Here is an 18,790-nt window from a genome sequence, read left to right as displayed (position 1 = left end):
GAAGATGAGATTCAATTGGTAGCATGCTTGCCTGTCACACATGAAACTTAAAATTCAGTCCCCAGTACTGTGTACATAAGCTAGGTGTGTGGCACACCTGTGACTTCAAGAGATAGAGGCAGAAGGATTTAAGTTTAAGGTAATCCTGGGCTACATGAGACACTTGAAACAAATTTTTACAGTTCCAGTTCAAAGTAATTTGTTTCCATGGCCGTCAGCTTTTTACTTCAGATCTTAAGGTTTATTGTCTCTCACAGTCCAGTGGTCATCCAGGTACCCTAAATAACACTACTGCCCAACCCTTGACTTGGTCCCTAAATCGTAGTTCTAATAGTTCTACTTTCAACAGTATGCAGAGATCCTGCCCTCCCTGCTACAGCCCCTACAGTCCCTAGGTTTAAGTCCAGTCATAGATCACTAAGAACCTAAATCCACCCTTACAACTGACTGTGGCTAGACTCTGCCCTTGTAGACAGTTAATTTCCACCTCTCATATACATTTCCTCTGTATATCCGGCAGCCATTCCGGCCTCCACCTTTTGCTGAATTCAAAGTTAGTTTTTGCCTAGCTAATTACCCATAGCGTTACCCTACCCCCCTCCACAGAGTTGAGTCCTACCCTGCTGCTATGGCCCTTTCTAAATAAGTCCTGTTTCTGCTGAACGGTATGGTGTACAGCACCACCTACTTTGGTGTTTTGGCCACTGTCTGGGAGAATCCTCCAATCAGCTGAAAACAGCCCATCACCACCCCTCCATCCTCTGGGACTGTCTGTCTGCCATCAATCTCACTTAAGCCAATCGGTGTGAACTGGGCGACCTCCCCATCCCTCCTCAAACCTTGGCACTTGGCAGTCCTCCTTGACCCAATCGGCGTGAGGCACTAGCGCCGCCCAACACCTCTATAGATTCAGTTGGCCACCCGCAGTCCATCAATCCCTTTTAAGCCAATTGTGTTACAGCTCTGTTAGTATTCCTCCACCACCCAGGCCCCTGTGCTTAGGATCCTTGGCATTTTGTCCAATCAGCAAGCAGGAGGACGCTTGGCTCCTCCCATGAGAGCCCACGTGAGCGGTGGGGAAACGCAGGGGCGGCTTCTGGTTGCTGCTTCTGCTGTCGCCGCCACCACCGCCGCCGCCTTGGAACCGGGGCCTGGGGGGCGGTGGGGCCTCGTATGGAGCCCCCGCCCCCCGGAGCTGCCACTGCCACCGCCGCGCCACTCGCAGGTGAGCCCAGGCCCACAAGGTGGAGGACCCTGTCCATGACCCCACGTATCCTCACCCCCGCGCAAGGGATGTGGTTTGGCCCAGCCTGCTGGTATTTGGCTCCACTACCATCAACTGATTGCCCCTGTGTGTGCATTGCCTGCTCCTTTTGCCCTTTATAGTAGATCTGAACGTGGGCTAACATCCTGCTGTCTGTATAATGGATCTGTCTGTGAGCTTATGATTTTCCCCACCCCAACTTAATGGACTCGTCCGTGGTCTTGCCCTCCCCAACCCCCACTTATTGGAAACCAGTCTGTTGCATTGTCCAGTCCCCCTTTAGTCGTAGCTGTGTCTAAAGTGTTTCCATTTCCCCTAGCCTCAAATTTAAGGGGAACCTTCTGTGGCTTTGTTTACTGAACCCCTCATGTTTATTGTAGTGAATCAATCTGTGGCACTGTTCCCACTTAAGACACCCCATTGTTTGTTCAACAGTGAGTCCACCTAAGTTTACATTATTGCCCCCCTTGAGTCCCCAGTGCATAAGCCCATGACTTTATCCACCTCCTCCCATTGCCCCCATCTTACTGTGAATTAGTTTGCATGCTTGCATTCATATTCCTCTAGTTATCACCGCCCTAACTTTTCTCCCTTATTTGTAGACTCCAGTCTTTGAGCTGCTTCCTTTTAACAGTGGGTCAGTTTGGTGCTTTGCAATTTTTATTTTCATTTTCAACAGCCCAGTCTATGGCCTTGTCCTATCCTTCACTTTAATTAATTATTATGTGATGGCTTTTCTTCTCTGCGGTTGTATAGGTATCAGCTTAAACCACATCTCACTTTTGTAATGAATGAGTCTGTTCAGAAGCCTTCTGCCACCCCAGTGTTTACAGTCTCTCAAATCCTCAGAGCTTGCAATCCCTCCCCAAAGGGGATAGATAGGCTTTGTACTTTATTTCCCTCCTCCTCCTCCTATGTATTGGGTCAGTCTTCTCTGCCCCCATCTCCTAGGAAGTCCTGTGTACTTGTAAAACCCAGGGACTTTTAATATATGCCATGTTCCTCATAAACTCTCTTTTTGTTTGTTTGTTTTTTGTTTTGTTTTTGTTTTTTGTTTTTTTTTCAAGACAGGGTTTCTCTGTATAGCCCTGGCTGTCCTGGAACTCACTCTGTAGACCAAGCTGGCCTCGAACTCAGAAATCCGCCTGCCTCTGCCACCCAAGCGCTGGGATTAAAGGCGTGTGCCACCACTGCCCAGCCCTCATAAACACTCTTAGCCACTAGGCATTTTACTTTGCTATAGTTCTCAACTATAGTAGTGGTACTATTGCTAATGACAGTCGGATCTAACTTTATACTTTACACTTGCTGTGTACCAGGCAGTATTCTATAGTCTCCAGCTTGCTTATAGTCTCCAGTCTTCATCATAGCCCTGTGAGACAGATAACTGAGAAAACTAGGGCATGTGGGTTCACAGATGGCCCAATAACTACTTAGATAGGGGAACACTTTTGACATGCCCCTCTCTCACCTCATTGCATCCCATATGAGGGCACATTCCTTAACAGCCAAATTAGTTTCAATCACCCAGCTTTTGTTTCTGCTGTTCTTTCTGACAACAGAGCTGTCTCCATTCTACTCTGTTCTCAGGACCCATCAGCTCAAGTCCTAGCAGTGGTGTGACTTTACATGAATGACTTAACTACTTTCTTCCTGTACTGGGCTAAAATGGGGGAGTCAGAACTATAGCCTTTCCAGTGTGAAAAAAATGTGTGGGTTAAACAAGTCACCTCACTGACCTTATCTCTTTCATCTCCACATTTCAGATCCATGCTATAGCCATGCTAACCTCACTGCTTCTCAAAAACAGCCGGTACAGGCCAGCCTCAGGGCCTTTGCATTAGCTCTTCTTTCTCCATTAACACTACTCCCACATCTCTGTATGGTAACTTTCAAGGTACTGTACACTTGCCATACCCAAAGGAATTTTTTCACTACCCTGTGCAGGGAACACACTAAAGATATTTGTAAGAATGTCATTTGATTTGTGAATAAAATGAGCGTAAAGGAAATGTGATGTTGGTGATATGAAAAGGCACAAATAGAAAAGATGTTTCAGAGAGTGCTTTCATGTCTTTGCATCTTGGGTAGTGTAATTTTAGTAAAACATGTATTTGTCACACTGGTGCTTGGGATATAATGTATAAAGGTATATACATAAAAAGGTTTCAAATATCATTTTTTGTATCAAAGTAGTCAACACCCACCTCTCTTTGACTATCTGATTTTGTATACCGAGCAGGGTTCAGATCTCTTTCCTGCTTGCTTTGGCCCTTTATACTCTGTCATGGTTAGACATGCTATATAGCTTATATAAATAGATATCTGTCTATCCTCCTCAGAATAAACATCCTATGGGAACTTACAGGCTTTATCTGCCCTTCATGTAAAAATATACCTCTGTACAGTAGGTGCTTGGAATAATCTGCTGCACAAATTAACTTGGGGGGTGTAGTATCTAGACGATGAATGATGGCTCACGGCTATATATTTCCAGCATGGAAGACCAAGAGAGAATTTACAGGAAATAAAAACTAGCCTGGGTGACATAGCGAATTCCAGACCAACCTGAACTACAGAGTGAGATGCTGTCACAAAACTGACAATGAAAATTGTATCCCAGACATCACCAAGGGGAGTGCAGATAAAAAAGGGAATGTAGGAATTAATTAAGATGTCAGTTACGACTTTTTAAATATTTAACAGCTATTTACTAAGCACCTAGTGAGTACCAGGCACTTATTGTAGATGCTGGAGATATAGAGAAGCAAAACAGGCAGAAATCCCTGTACATAGAAAGCAGGCAGGCATTACTAAAAGTGAGGGAGACAGACTGTATAGATAGGTAAAATGAAATACCACATTATACAAAGGCTAAGGAACAGACATGAAGTGGGGCAAATAGGACTAGAGTATCAAGGTATTTGAACTCTTAGAGACAAGGCATGCTACACTTGGAAATGTGACTCATAAGTTAAGGCCTGAAAGAAACAAAGGAGTAAGCCATATTGTGTAAAGGAAGAATGTACCAGAAAGAACACTCAATGCAAAGACCCTGAAGCCCAGATTATGGCTACCATGTTCAAAAGCCAGTGTGACTGGAAACAAGTTGAGAGGGAGGGATAGAAGTCAAGGTCATAGAAATTATGGAAGCCAGATGGTGAAGTCGTACAGAAAGTTAAGGGGGAGGGAGAAGGATGCCATACAACCTAAGGGCTAATGTTTATTGCATTTCTAGCATGTGCTACAGACAGTTTTCTAAGTACTTTACATATATAGAGACACATTGAGTCCTCATTTTTAAAAAGTATTTTTTGATTTGAGAGTAAGATACCCTATTTTACAGATATAGAACAAGGCATAGAGAGGTTGAACAACTTGCTCAAAGTCACACAGGCAGAACAGGGCAGAGTATGAGGCTGTGAAGATCAGCACAGAACAACTTTGCAAGAACAAACAAGTTACTCCATGCATTGGATCGTGCAGAGGAAAAACTCTACCTGGCAAGAAACATTATGGCCTCAGGTAGACACTTTAGAGCTTTTATATATGCTTTTCTCTTTATCAGAATTATCCTTCCCATGGACATCAATATGACTTGCTACCTCCCCTCCACCAAACATCGCTTCTTCAGGGAAGTGTCCTACTTGTCACTCTGGGATCTTGCCTGTTTATGTTTTCTTTGAGAACTGGCCTTGATTGGCTAGGGGTGCTCAGTTTGACTGCCAGCATCCAGCAGCTCCTCCAAGGGTGAGACCTTAGGCAGGTTACTTAACATCTTTCTCCACACTTCACTCACTTGTCTGCAAAATGGGAAGCATAATACAGTCCACCTTTTGGAGGGTATTATTATTTTGTTTTCTTCCTTTTTTTTGAGACATTTCTTACTGCCCTATGAATGTGTGGATTATAATATGCAAGGGCTCCTGTCTGTTGTGTCCTAAGCTGTTTTAAGGCACCCAGAGAATGAGGTGAGGAGTGGAAAGAAAGCCTTCTGGGAAGGGCAGGTAACTAGGATTCCTGGTAAGGCCTGTGTGGGAAAAAAAAAAAGCAGCAATCAAATTCAGCCTGTCTCTTTGATAAGCTAGTAGTTGATCAGATTTCACTCAGCTGCTGGGTTCTGGCATAGCTCAGAGGAGGCGGTGAAATTGCCTGTTTTTGCCACTAGGGGTCACACTGCACTCTATAGGCCTCTGAAAGAATCTGGTGTTGGGAATATTTAGTCCCTTAGAGCTGGGGGGGGCGGGGGCGGGACTCTGATCCACTGTCCCTCGGCACTCTAATTTGGACAGCTGCCTAACACTGTTTCTGCTAAAAGAACCTTGAACTGGCTCAGACATATGAGGATCATACTATAATTTCATGCAGATTAAAGAATAAAGCTATAAATCTAAATCATAGGTTCTTCAAAACCTTAAAAGGTTTATTCTTAATCCTTAATCCAACAATCCGAGCCAGGTGGACAGCTGGTTGATTAAGTCCCATCCTTGCAGGGACTTAAGCAGGTTCAGTGTTAGTTCCAGTTTGGTTATAGGAAAGGGTAATGGTAGGATAACAGGTGAACAGTGAACATCCTTCTAATGAGGTGATAATTTGTTTTGCTTTTTTTATTGAACATAGATTTCTCTCTATCCCCATAAACTGTAAGATATCTATAGGTATAGATATCTACCTATAGATATCTTACAGTTTGCCCCCATCTGTATTCCTCCCAGTTCTTTCCCACCTCCCCTCCCATTAGAAAACAAACAGGCAGCAGGGTAGTCATGGTGTGGTACAGGCCTTTAATCCAGGGCAGCCAAGAGGCCCTGTCTCAAAAAAACAACAACAAAAAGCCAGGCAGTGGTAGCAAGTGCCTTTAATCCCAAATCTCAGGAGGCAGAGGCAGGTGGATCGCTGAGGCCAAGGCCATCTTGCTAGTTTCAGGACATCCAGTACTATACAGACCCTGTCTCAAAATAAAAACAGGAAGGAAAGAAAGGAAAGGAACAGAACAGGCTTCTAAGAGATAATAATAAAATATAATAAAAGAAAAGAAAAAGAGCCCAAGAGAAGGCCCAAGAAACAGACCCATTCATTTGAACACTAGGGAATCCCATAAAACACTAAATTGGAAGCCATAATATATACACAAAGGATCTGATGCAGGTGGTTAAATGCTCAGACTCCTGAAACTGGTCATGGTGACCCATGCCAAGTATCTCAGTACTAGGGAAGTGGAAGCAGGTAAAACAGGAGTTCAAGGTCATCCTCAGCTGGATGGCAAGTTTGAGGCTTTCCTGGGCTATCTAGACCCTGTCTCTAAAAATAAATAAATAACAAAACCACTTAGACCCCTGAAGGGTGATACTTGGGTCAAATGCAGGAACTGTCACAACAGTGAAGTCACTTGGACATCTTTTCCCTTGTGTAAAATTAGTGATATTGTAATAAGAATATCTCCTTTCCAAAAGGAAAAAAATGCCTATTTTTCTGAGTTGGGATGAGAGATAAGTGAGTCAGTGCCTATAAAAATAACAGCCCATGCCTTTATCTAAAACCCCATAGACCAGTTATATTTCAGAATTGTGAATTTTTCAGTTTAGAAAGGTAGCATGGTGCACATATGACATGTTACATAACACCTTCAACCAGCTCTGTCACCAGCTGCTTTTAGATCGCTGCACCAAAATGTATGAACAGTCATACTAAGCAAAGATCAATAAAAACCAGAATGGGCCTTGCTTTCTTTCCAATCATGTTTTGTTGCCAAAAGAACTAAAAAGAAGCCTTCGTTCTTAGACTGTTTTGGATTAAGGAATAGCAGAAAAAAAGATTTGTGAACAAATTAGAAAATATTTATGTAAAGTTTATAACCCAAGCATGTTAAATTTAAAATTCACATAATAATAATGATACATGGTCTCTATAGATAAGTATATTACTATCCCTGTTTCACAGATGAGAAGATTTGTAATACAAAATAAGTATAATGAATTGGCCAAAATCCCACAGCTAATAACTAGCAGATCCAGGATTTAAACCATAAAAGTCTAACAGTTTAGGTTGATTGTGCAGTAGGCAAGATGGCTTTCTGCTTAGAGCAGTGCTTCACATAAAGAGTAAATACATACTTGTTTTTAAAAAGGCTCATAGCCAACCATTGGATTGAGCACAGGGTTCTCAATGGAGGAGCTAGAGAAAGGACTGAAGGAGCTGAAGGGGTTTGCAGCCCCATAGGAAGAACAACAGTATCAACCAACCAGACCCCCCCAGAGCTCCCAGGGACTAAACCACCAACCAAAGAGTACACATGGAGGGACCCATGGTTCCAGCTACATATGTAGCAAAGGATGGCCTTGTCGGGCATCAATGGGAGGAGAGACCCTTGGTCCTGAGAAGGCTCAATGTCCCAGTGTAGGGTGGAGAGGCGGGGTGGGGGGTGGGGAAGCACCCTCATAGAAGCAGGGGGAGGGAGGATGGGATGGGGGTTCCCAGAGGGAAAACTGGAAATGGGGATAACATTTGAAGTGTAAATATATAAAATATCCAATAAAAATAAAAAGAAATTAAAAGGCATGGGTTCCGGGTGAAGCTCTGTGATAAATCTTGTACTTAACATGCATAAGTCCCTGGATTTGATCTCTAGCACTACAGAAAGAAGTAGCTGCCTTGTTTGCTGGGGTGTGTGTAATCTCAGCACTTGGGAAATGGAAACAATAGCATCAGGAACTTGAGGACAGCTTGAACTACATAATACCCTATCACAATGCAGCAGCAACAATGGCAAAAAGAGAGAGAGAGAGAGAGAGAGAGAGAGAGAGAGAGAAGATTCATGTGGCCTCATCCTTTCCTGTGGATCTAAAGGCCTTTAATGGTTACTTCAGTGATGCAGGGTCCATGTTCCTGAAAACAAACCTTCACCATGGCCTTGTAAGCAACTCTACTAAAATTCATTGGATCACAAAAAAGTCATAATATACAAAGAAGCCTAGTTGGGAAGAGGAAGATAATCAGTGGGAAGGGAGGGGAACGGGATAGGTTAATGGAGGGAAATTTAATCAAAGTCATTATATTAGAAATGGTATAATGATGGCGCACGCCTTTAATCCCAGCACTTGGGAGACAGACACAAGTTGATTTCTGAGTTCGAGGCCAGCCTGGTCTACAAAGTGAGTTCCAGGACAGCCAGGACTACACAGAGAAACCCTGTCTCGAAAAAAACAAAAACAAAAAAAAAAAGAAAGAAAAAGAAATGTTATAATGAAACCCATTATGTATAAATAATAGAAACCCACTATGTATAATTAATATATGCTCATCAAAAAGAAAAAAATTTAAACGCTTAAACCGTACAGGAACAATCCCAGGTTAGAAAAATTGGGGGATCAAGGAACAGAGAAGAGTACGTATTCAGATTCAGGAAGGCTTCATAACGCAAAGGACTTTTCAGTGGGTCCTCTTCGTCGTTTTTAGAGGACGACTGCTCAAAGAGGAAAGGAGCTCCATGTACAGTGAACAGTACTTGCAAAGGGCTACCAAAAGGCACATCCTAGAAAAGTTGATAGGAAAGGGGAGAGAGAGAGAGAGAGAGAGTTAATGTGAGTTAAGTTATGGATATTACACTAGTTTTCTAGTCCCGCTATATAATTTATTCTCATTGAAACTATACATTTCTGTAGATGCATTGGTACATACCTGTATTCCCAGTACTCAGGAAGCTGAGGCAAGAGTTCAAGACCAGCCCGGGCTACATAGTAAGACTCTGTCATTTAAAAAAATATATAATTTATCATCTGACAGAAGCCCAACACTGATCTTGCCAGGCTAGCATTAAAGTCTAGCAGGACTTTTAGTCCTTTCTAGAAGAGGTTTGTTTCCTGCTCATTCAGGTTGTCCCTTTAGTTGTAATGCTGATTTCCTTACTGGCTTTAAGCTGAGGGTCATTCCAGATTTGTGGAGCTGCCCAATTTTCCTGTCTTAGAGCCTTCTCCAGAATCAAGAAATAGCAGAGAAAGTCCTTCTGCCATTCTGCCCTAAACTCTGTTTTAGCCTCATTTCTCTGCTTTGAAAAGAGCTCATACAGTGGTTGACCTCAAATAAAGCCAGAGTGATTGCTATATCTTAAGGTCTGTAATCTTAATTTCATCTCAGAATTCATTTATGCTATGTAGCCTAACCTGGTCACAGACTCCAATAACTAGGATATGGAACTCTTTGGGGCTCGGGTTGTATTCTGTCTTCCCTCTGGCTCCTAAAGATTCACATGCATCAAGGCTGGACTGAGGGCTCAATATAAAGAATGCTTGCTGCTCTCACAGAGAAGCAGAGTCCAGTTCCCAGCACCCATGTTGGGCAGTTTATAACTGCCTGAACTCTAGCTCCAGGGAATCCATTGCCCTCTTCTGATCTCTCTTGGCACCAGCACACATGTGTACATATAGTCACATGGACATACTCACATATTTTTTCCTTTAATTCTTTTTTGTCACACATGTAAAATACAAGGGGCATCCAAAGCTACATGAAGAAGTTTAGGAGACTGTTTAGGGAATAGTAGTGAGATTTGGGAACAGATGTGGAGGCAAGGTAACAAGAAACGAATCATTTTTGCTCTCTTCCAGGTACTCCTGGAATGGCGTGAGTGCTTCCCTAGTGATGGACCCATCTGTGACGCTGTGGCAGTTTCTGCTGCAGCTTCTGAGAGAACAAGGTAATGGCCACATCATCTCCTGGACCTCACGGGATGGTGGTGAGTTCAAGTTGGTGGATGCAGAGGAGGTGGCCCGGCTATGGGGACTGCGCAAGAACAAGACCAACATGAATTACGACAAGCTTAGCCGGGCCTTGCGGTACTACTATGATAAGGTATGGCCTCAAAGACCAGGACTGCAAACCCTTGAAATTACTGTCGGAAAAACTCTGTTTTTTTTTTTTTCCTTTTGAGACAAGGTCTTATAATGTAGTCTAGATTTGTCTGGAACTTAACTATGTAGCCTAAGCTGGCCTCAGTTTCACTGTCCTGTCTCTACCCCCAATTTCTGGAATTACACTTCAGGCCTAGAAATTTCATTTTGTTGTCTCAATTAGTATAGCTATAACTTTGAAGACAGTATTAAAACTTACTAATTTTGGCCCTATACTCTAGTTCCCTGCATGCCTGGAGATAATAGGTGTGTTTTTCAGAATCCTCAGACCAATGTTAGATTCCCCTAGTTACTTTATCTTCTCTTACTACCGAAAAATCCATGTTCTTATTCCTAGACTCAGAATCATCCCGACATTGTAATACTAAGTTTCCTTACTCCATTTTCTAGAACCCCCAATATCTTTAATCACTTGTTTTGTTTTGTTTTTATTTTTGAGGCAGGCTCTCTTTGTGTTGCTGAAGATGGCCTCAAACTTGCATTTCTCTTGCTTAGTCTCCTGAGTGCTAAGATTACAAATCTTTGCCTTTAAGTAAATGCTCCAGAAAAATGTTTGTAGTGCCAGCTCATACCCACCCCTCTTAGATCCCTAGAGCAGCGCCTCAGTATCTATATCACTTGCTTTAGTTCATCATCTTACAGGGACTCAATTTTTAGATTTTTCTCATCTTACTCTCTCAAGCTCCCAGATCTGCATTGTATTCCCACCAATATGTGCACTAATTATTTCATATTTCTTCAGGGTAAACCTTCAAAACAATATTAATAATTACCCATTTTCCTTCATTTTCTGTAAAATACAAGGATCCCCTATGGCCAGCATTAAGACATTCACCAAAATGCCTAGTGCCCCATATTCTTCATGCCACCACCCCAAATAGTTCTCACCTGTGCTTTCTGTCCTCGGTAGTTTATGGCATATATTCCAGTTTCATACATTACTCTTTCAGTTCAAATCTCCAAAATAATGCCTCGTTTTGTCCCGAGACCACCAAGACATCCCTGAAACCGTCCAAACCATGTTTTCTGACCCACCCAAACAAACCTTGCTATCCCCCTCATGGTTACACCAGCTTCTTACTCTCTTCTCTAATTCCTGCCAGTTACCTCATTTTCTTAGTACTTTAGCTTAAATATCCAGAATGGTACTAATAATAAAACATCACCTGTCCTCTTTTGTGATATTTCTGTCCTAATGTATTCTCTTGTTAGCAGAAGCATGATGATCAAAAGGAAAGGGTTTGTTTCTCTTCTACTTCCATGTCACAGTCCATCATTGAGGGAAGCCAAGGGAAGAACTCAAGGCAGGAACCTGGAGGCAGAAGCTAAAGCAGAGGCCATAGAGGAAGGCTGCATACTGGCTTGCTACCCCATGGGTCACTCAGTGTGCTTTTTTTTTATACTACCCTTGACCACATTCCCAAGGGTGGTACCACCCTAAGTATGCTGGCCCCTACCACATCAATCACTAATCAGTAAAATGTCCCACAGACTTGCCTACAGGCAGTCTGATGGCAGTACTTTCTTAATTGAAGGTCTTTCTTCCTAGATAACTGTAGTTTGTATCAAGTTGACAAAAAGCTAACCAGGACATTTGTCTCTTTTTGTCATCTTGACACTGTTAAAGTATAATTGTTAACTTTGTATTTATCCCCAAGATCTCATGTTAATATCAGTATCACAAAATAAAACATAGTATAACTTTGAAAGTCCTTTTAAAACTTCAAAGATTCAATGTCTCTAAAATATCTAGTATCTCTCAACTGTCAGCTCCTATAAAATAAAAAATAAGCACTTATTTACTCTTACTCCAAGAGGAAAGAGCCAGTTACAATCAGATCAAAACATGACCAAACTGTAGCAGTGTCAAGATCTGCAGATGAAGATCTGGCACCTGGGACTCACTCATGATCTTTTAGGCTCCAGAGAGCTTGGGCAGCTCCACTGCTACAGCTGCACCAACTGCATCTCCTGGCCTGAGTCTAGCTCCATATCATACTTTCACCATTCTAAGTGGTGTCCCACAGTCTTTGCTTCTCCAATAGGCTGGGGTCTTCACTGCAACTGAGGATGCACCCTCACCACTGGCCTCTTAGCCTCTCTACAGGGATTCCAACCCTATTATATGGTACCAAGCCCCAGCTTCTCTCCATGACCCTTTCAATCCTGGAGCATCTATTGCAACTGAGGTTTCATCTTCACCAGTGACTTCTCCTAGCCTTTCAAAGTACCAGGCCTCAGCTGCTCTCCACAACCCCTTGGCATGAGGCTTTTATGCCAAATACCATGTGGAAGACTCTTCTTACACATTGCCAAGTTCAAGCTACCAGCATAATATGCATTCTTGGCTCCTCTGGACCACAGGTTCTGTGTACTGACCCTGAGAAAATACTTCCTGAAAGATTTCACCTCAGTGATGCTGATCTCTACTCACAGCTGATTTTTTGTCAGCCTCTGCTAATTACTCTCGGTTGTCCCAGTAAAGTCAAGATTTCACTTCAGGGATGCTGGTCTCTTGTTAATCACAGCTGATCCTTCTGGTTCTGTGGTAACCAGAAACCAGAGTCTTAATACAAAATATCACATAAATGACCCCTATAGAGACTGAGGGGCTCTCAGACTTCCCTCTGAACCTTCACAAGCCAGCCCTCCACCATCTGCACTGCTATCAGAATTATCTTCCAAGTTCCCTTGGCATCTCTCATCTAAAGCTCTGAACAAACGTTCAGATGCTAGCAAAAGTTCCAGATGCTGCCACAGCTCTTTCCAAAACAACACGCTCAGGTCTGTCACCGCAGTAAGCCCTGTGTGGTACTAATTTCTGTCATAGTGTGCTTTCTGCTGCTGTAATAAACACCATGACCAAAAGTTACTTGAGGAGGAAAGGCTTTACTTCATCTTGAAAAATCCACTCTCTCTTTCCAGTGAGATGGCTTAGCAAGGTCCATCATTGAGGGAGGTCAAGATAGGAACCTGGAAACAGGAACTGAAGCCAAGTCCATGGAGGAATACTGCTTACTGGCTTGTTTTTCATAGCTTGTTCAGCTACCTCTTTTACACAGCCCAGGACCACCTTCCCAGGGAAAGCACCACCTACAGCAGGAAAATGCCTACTGACTTGCCTAAAGACAATCTGAAAGAGGCATTTTTTTTTCTCTTCTTAAATGACTCTGGCTTGTGTCAAGTTAACAAAAACAAATAACCAACATGCTTTTTCTGCTCCATGTCAGCATCGCTAGCTTTTAAAAATCCACTAGCTCTGGCCAAGGCGATGGCTTAGCAGGTAAAGGCTCTTGTTGCCAAGCCTGAGAACCTGAGTTCAATCCCTGGGACCCACATACTAGAAGGGACAACCATCTTCTGCAATTTGTCCTCCTCTGACCTGTCTATGTGCTATGGTACACTTATACCCCACAATCAGTCAGTCACCCTCAGTTCCCCTTCCCACAACAGTCAGCCCTCTGTATCAATCTTGGTATTTCTCTCCCTATTCATCTATACTAGTTTAGTCTCTTCCAACATGTATCAGTTACTTCATTTTATTACTGCAGTCCTGTTAACATTTCCAAAACAAACCTGACTCTGTTAAACCCAGGTTCATAGATCTCACCCATTCCCTTAAATTGGTCCCTGATGAAATGTAGTCAGTGGAAAAAGGGGAATTAGACTGATGAAGATGAATAACAGAAAAAGACTTGAAGGGAAATGGGTGGGAGGGACACTAAAGAAAGAATTGGTAAAGGAAGCCCAGAGAAGGAGTTGAAACTGCAGAGGGATGCAGAGAGTGGGGAAGAAAGGAAAGCATAGACAGATGGAAAGACTCCACAAGCCTAAAAGAGAGGAGTGAAATAGGAGCAAGTGGAAAGAAAGACATCAGGAGAAGAGAAACAGCCCTCAAGACCCTCCATTCACCCTGTTCTTCACTTCTCAGAATATCATCCGCAAGGTGAGCGGCCAGAAGTTTGTCTACAAGTTTGTGTCCTACCCAGAGGTTGCAGGGTGCTCCACTGAAGACTGCCCACCCCAGCCTGAGGTGTCTGTAACCTCGGCCATAGCCATGGCCCCTGCTACTGTCCATGCAGGCCCAGGGGACACTGCCACTGGAAAGCCAGGAACACCAAAGGGTGCAGGAATGACAGGCCAAGGTGGCTTAGCACGAAGCAGCCGGAATGAATACATGCGCTCGGGCCTCTATTCTACCTTCACAATACAATCCCTGCAGCCACAGCCACAGCCACCCATTCCTCCTCGGCCTGCCTCAGTGCTTCCCAACACTACCCCTGCAGGAGTACCAGCACCCGCCTCAGGGAGCAGGAGCACCAGTCCAAACCCCTTAGAAGCCTGTTTGGAAGCAGAAGAGGCTGGTCTGCCCCTGCAGGTGAGTACTGGAACTTGGAAATTTAGGAAAGGGCTTGGAGAAGGATGCATCATTCTGAAATGAAGCACAGAACTCATAGAATAGAGATAGGTGTCCTGGTATAGGACATAGAGGCGGAAGAGGGGATACAAGTTCTCTCAGAGAAATAGATAGGAAAGTTATGCCTCTCCTTGTACATTAGTCCCTTACAGGGTCACATCTAATGTGTACATTAGTCCCTTACAGGGTCACATCTAATGTGCTGATTGTCATGCTTTAGCACTCATCATAGTCACGAGAGTGGCCTTAAAGTTGCTTGGGCCCATTTCCAAAGTTTCTGATTAATGTGGGTATGAAGATGGATGACACTGATACTCTAGAGTCTCACCCAGAGACATTCTTGGATGACCCACAGAGAAAGGTTTTACACATGAACAATCCTATGCATTCCCTTTGCACACACCCCTTTTCCAGGTTATCCTAACCCCACCAGAGGCCCCAAACCAGAAATCCGAAGAGTTGAGTCTGGACCCAAGTTTTGGCCATCCACAGCCCCCAGAAGTCAAAGTGGAGGGGCCTAAGGAAGAATTGGAAGCTGCAAGGGCTGGAGGCTTCAGTTCAGAAGCTGTCAAAGCTGAACCAGAAGTCTCAGCCTCAGAAGGCCTGCTGGCTCGGCTCCCAGCCATCCTAACAGAGAACACAGCCCAGGTGTGTGGCCTCTCCACTTCCACCACTGAGATCACCCAACCGCAGAAGGGCCGAAAGCCTCGGGACCTGGAACTTCCACTTAGCCCAAGCCTGCTGGGTGGCCAGGGACCTGAACGGACTCCAGGATCAGGAACAAGCTCTGGTCTTCAGGCACCGGGGCCAGCGCTAACGCCATCCCTGCTCCCCACACATACCTTGGTGAGTGCCTTGCAGAGGAGCAAGGGCTGGCAGCCTAGATGAGTGGCATTGGTACTGGTAACTTACAAGCTGTTCTTGGGCTTACGCTGAAGTGATGGGGCTAATTAAGAAGAGCAGGTCTTAGGTCTTTGTGGCAGCCTGACTCCCTAATGCTTTCCACGGGGTTTGCATAGTGGGTTCCCTAGTGAGGTATATTGGTGGAATCTAAGACTGGGAAGTTGAGTTCTTCCGGTGGTCACAAGGTTTGAGAGCAGTGCATGGATAGAATCTGGTGGATAGTCTTACCGAAGTCTCAGTAACAGGAACTGAGCTCCTAGGTGTAATGATTGAGGGATGTCATAGGCATGGTCATAGTAGTTATACTCTAGGTTTATGAACTTTTGAGGAGTAACTGTAGAACTCTGAAGGAGATCCATGAAGAGGTGCTGAAAGTAGGTTCTTTCCATCTTCTCATACTTGTCACCTGTTCACTTGAGTTCCTGCCACTCCGTCTCTACAGACCCCGGTGCTGCTGACACCCAGCTCGCTGCCCCCTAGCATCCATTTCTGGAGCACTCTGAGTCCAATTGCACCCCGTAGTCCAGCCAAGCTCTCCTTCCAGGTAGGATTGCCTCCCGCTCTGTTGGAAGCTTAAGAGTTACTAGCACGGTTCACCCATAACCTCTCCTTGTCTCTTCCCCCAGTTTCCGTCCAGTGGCAGCGCACAGGTGCACATCCCTTCCATCAGTGTGGATGGCCTCTCGACCCCCGTGGTGCTCTCCCCAGGGCCCCAGAAGCCATGACTACCACCACCACCCCTTTTTTGGAGTCCATCCATCTATGCTCCTGAACTCTCCAGTTAGCCATCTCAAGGAGAAACATAGTTAAACTGACAGACTTAAGCTCTGATTGTGGTGGGGTGGATATTCCTGGAAAAGTGAATATTTCACTAACTCCTCCACCCAAAACAGACAACTTCTTTCTTCTTTGCCAGCCTCCCAGTGGCTGCCCTTACACGTCTCCTACTTCAATGGTGGGGCGGTTTATTTATTTATTTTTTGAAGGCCACTGGGAAGAATCTGGCCCAACCTTTTTAGGGGAGTGGGTAAGACATCTCACCCATTTCCTCCCCATTTTTTCCTAAAACAAGACAATCAGGGCATGGCTTGAGAGGAACCTTTATTTATTTATTTCTCAGCCTGCCCTTGGGGAGTTGAGGGTGCCCTGTCTTCATTTTGCGACATGGGTTGAAGAACTAGCTTGTTTTGTTTTATTATTCCTGGCTGTATCTGAGTCCAGGGAGCCCTTGTACGATTTAATGGTTTGGGAGTGGTAGCCAGGGAATCAACACTGTTAAAATAGGAATTGCTACCTCCCTAACCTTCTTCTCAGTCAGCTTGTTCTTTTCTCAAGTAACCTTTTGGCCAGGGAGGACTATTCCTTTTGTTGTTCTTCCCCCCTGAGAAGCCATTCCTTTGTCTGCCAAATTTCCTGGGGCCCTGCCTATTACCTCCCAATGGAGGGTTTTTTTGGGTGGTGGTCCCCGTCTGGGGGGCCCCTCCAGCTAGTACTCCAGGTCTCTGTCTCCCACCCCCTTCCATTTTGATAGTATAATCTATTTTTAAATGGGGCTTTTCAATAGGGGAGAGGGAAACATCTCTTCCTATATCAGATGGGTGGGTAGGCGGGTGGGTGGGAAGTAAGGGATTTGGAGGCGGTCTTCCTGCCACCCCCAAGTGTTTATTTTTTATACCAAACATGTATTTTTGGCTCCCTCCCAGCCCCCCAATTTCCTGCAGGCGGGTACAAAGGACCCTTTTAAGTGTCCCTGGAGTTGGGAGGGAGGAATGGGGGACATGGAGCCTGTCTTATATCAATCTAGGCTGGAGGAGGTGGATCAAAAGACTCCCAGGCTCACCTCCTGTCAGCACTGGCCCAGACCAGGCCTGAAGACCTGGGGGTTGGTGATTTGGGGGACGGTGCTATACTCGTCTCCACTACTTGTTTTGCTTCCCCAAAATGGACCTTTTTTTCTAAGAGTCCCAGAGAATGGGGAATTGTTCCTGTAAATATATATTTTTAAAGGTGTTGCTGAAAGCTGTTGGTATTTTTTTTTCTCCTGTGTCACCAAAATAAGCCATGACAGCCACGAATATGAAGAACAATAAGGGCGAGGCAAAGATTGACTGTGAGAGAGGCAAAATGATGGCATATGTCAGAGACTGATACAGACTGCTGATTGGTAACCAGTGTGATGAGAGAAACCGAAAGATTTTAAATATGTGTGTCGCAGGTCAGAAGTGTGACCGCAAACATTTTTGTACATGTGTATGCATGGTCTTATGTGTGGTGTGTTGTCTACTGGAACACTGTCCCCTCCTTTGAGACAGGGTCTCATCTTTGCCTAAACTTACCAGTTGGGATACACTTGCTGGCCATCAAGTCTCAAGGATCTACCTGGTTCTACCTTGGGATTACAAGCATGTACTTCTATGCCTGGAATTTTTACCTGTATTGTAGGGATCAAACGGTCACCTTTTACCACGTTGACTCCTTTATTCACAGGGTTGTGCAAAGCAAGTGTTTTATTGACTGGGCCATTTCTCCAGTCCCAACCATTTGTAGATGAAAAGTCACACTGTTAGTAGAGAAATGGTTTTGAGAAATGGTTTGTGTGTGAAATTAAGTCATGGAGGTATATGTTTAAGAAGCTGATTGTGTGAGCCAGGTGGTAGAGGCACACGTCTTTAATCCCAGCACTGGGGAAGGAGAAGCAAGTAGGTCTCAGAGTTCAAGGTCAGCCTGGTCTACAGAGCAAGTTCCAGGACAGCCAGGGCTACACAGAGAAACCCTGTCTCAAAAAAAGAAGAGGGAAATGAAGGAGGAAGAACAAGAAGTTACTGATTGTGTGAAAGAAAATGATCATGAGGCCCAAGTGACTGATAAGACATAGGTGTGAAACTAAAATGTTTCATAGAAACCATAGGAAAGATGGAGAAATGGATTGGTTGTGGCTGCTAAAGTCTAAAAGGCTGGTGTGTGTGTGTGTGTGTGTGTGTGTGTGTGTGTGTGTGTGTGTGTAGGAGAGAGACTGAAAATGTTACCCGCTACTAGTGGGTAGCAGCTGGTTAACAAGTCTCAGCTTTGGGCTGGAGAGATGGCTCTGGTTAAGAGCACTGACTGCTCTTTCGAAGGTCCTGAGTTCAAATCCCAGCAAACACATGGTGACTCAACCATCTGTAATGGGATCTGACACCTTCTTCTGGTGCATCTGAAGACAGCTACAGTGTACTTAGATATAACAATAAATCTTTAGGCCAGAGTGAACAGGGCCGGAGCGAGCAGGCTCGACCAAAGCAAGCAACCTTCATTCCCAGC

At 44.4% G+C, this 18,790-nt stretch overlaps 1 protein-coding gene across 1 annotated transcript; it reads left to right on the top strand.

The window, feature by feature from the left end:
• Window positions 1–1,056: 1,056 nt before the first annotated feature.
• Elk1 (ELK1, member of ETS oncogene family) lies at window positions 1,057–18,270 on the top strand. Its single transcript, NM_007922.5, has 6 exons — window positions 1,057–1,225; window positions 9,868–10,111; window positions 14,102–14,548; window positions 15,002–15,433; window positions 15,933–16,034; window positions 16,117–18,270. The coding sequence occupies exons 2-6, from the start codon at window positions 9,902–9,904 to the stop codon at window positions 16,213–16,215; spliced, it is 1,290 nt and encodes a 429-aa protein (NP_031948.4). The 5' UTR covers window positions 1,057–1,225; window positions 9,868–9,901; the 3' UTR covers window positions 16,216–18,270.
• The last annotated feature ends 520 nt before the right edge of the window (window positions 18,271–18,790 follow it).

Source organism: Mus musculus, chromosome X, assembly GCF_000001635.26.
Source record: "Mus musculus strain C57BL/6J chromosome X, GRCm38.p6 C57BL/6J".
NCBI classification, from domain to species: Eukaryota; Metazoa; Chordata; class Mammalia; order Rodentia; family Muridae; genus Mus; species Mus musculus.
The sequence above is the reverse complement of the archived record's forward strand: the minus strand, read 5'-3'. Positions and strand labels throughout refer to the sequence as shown.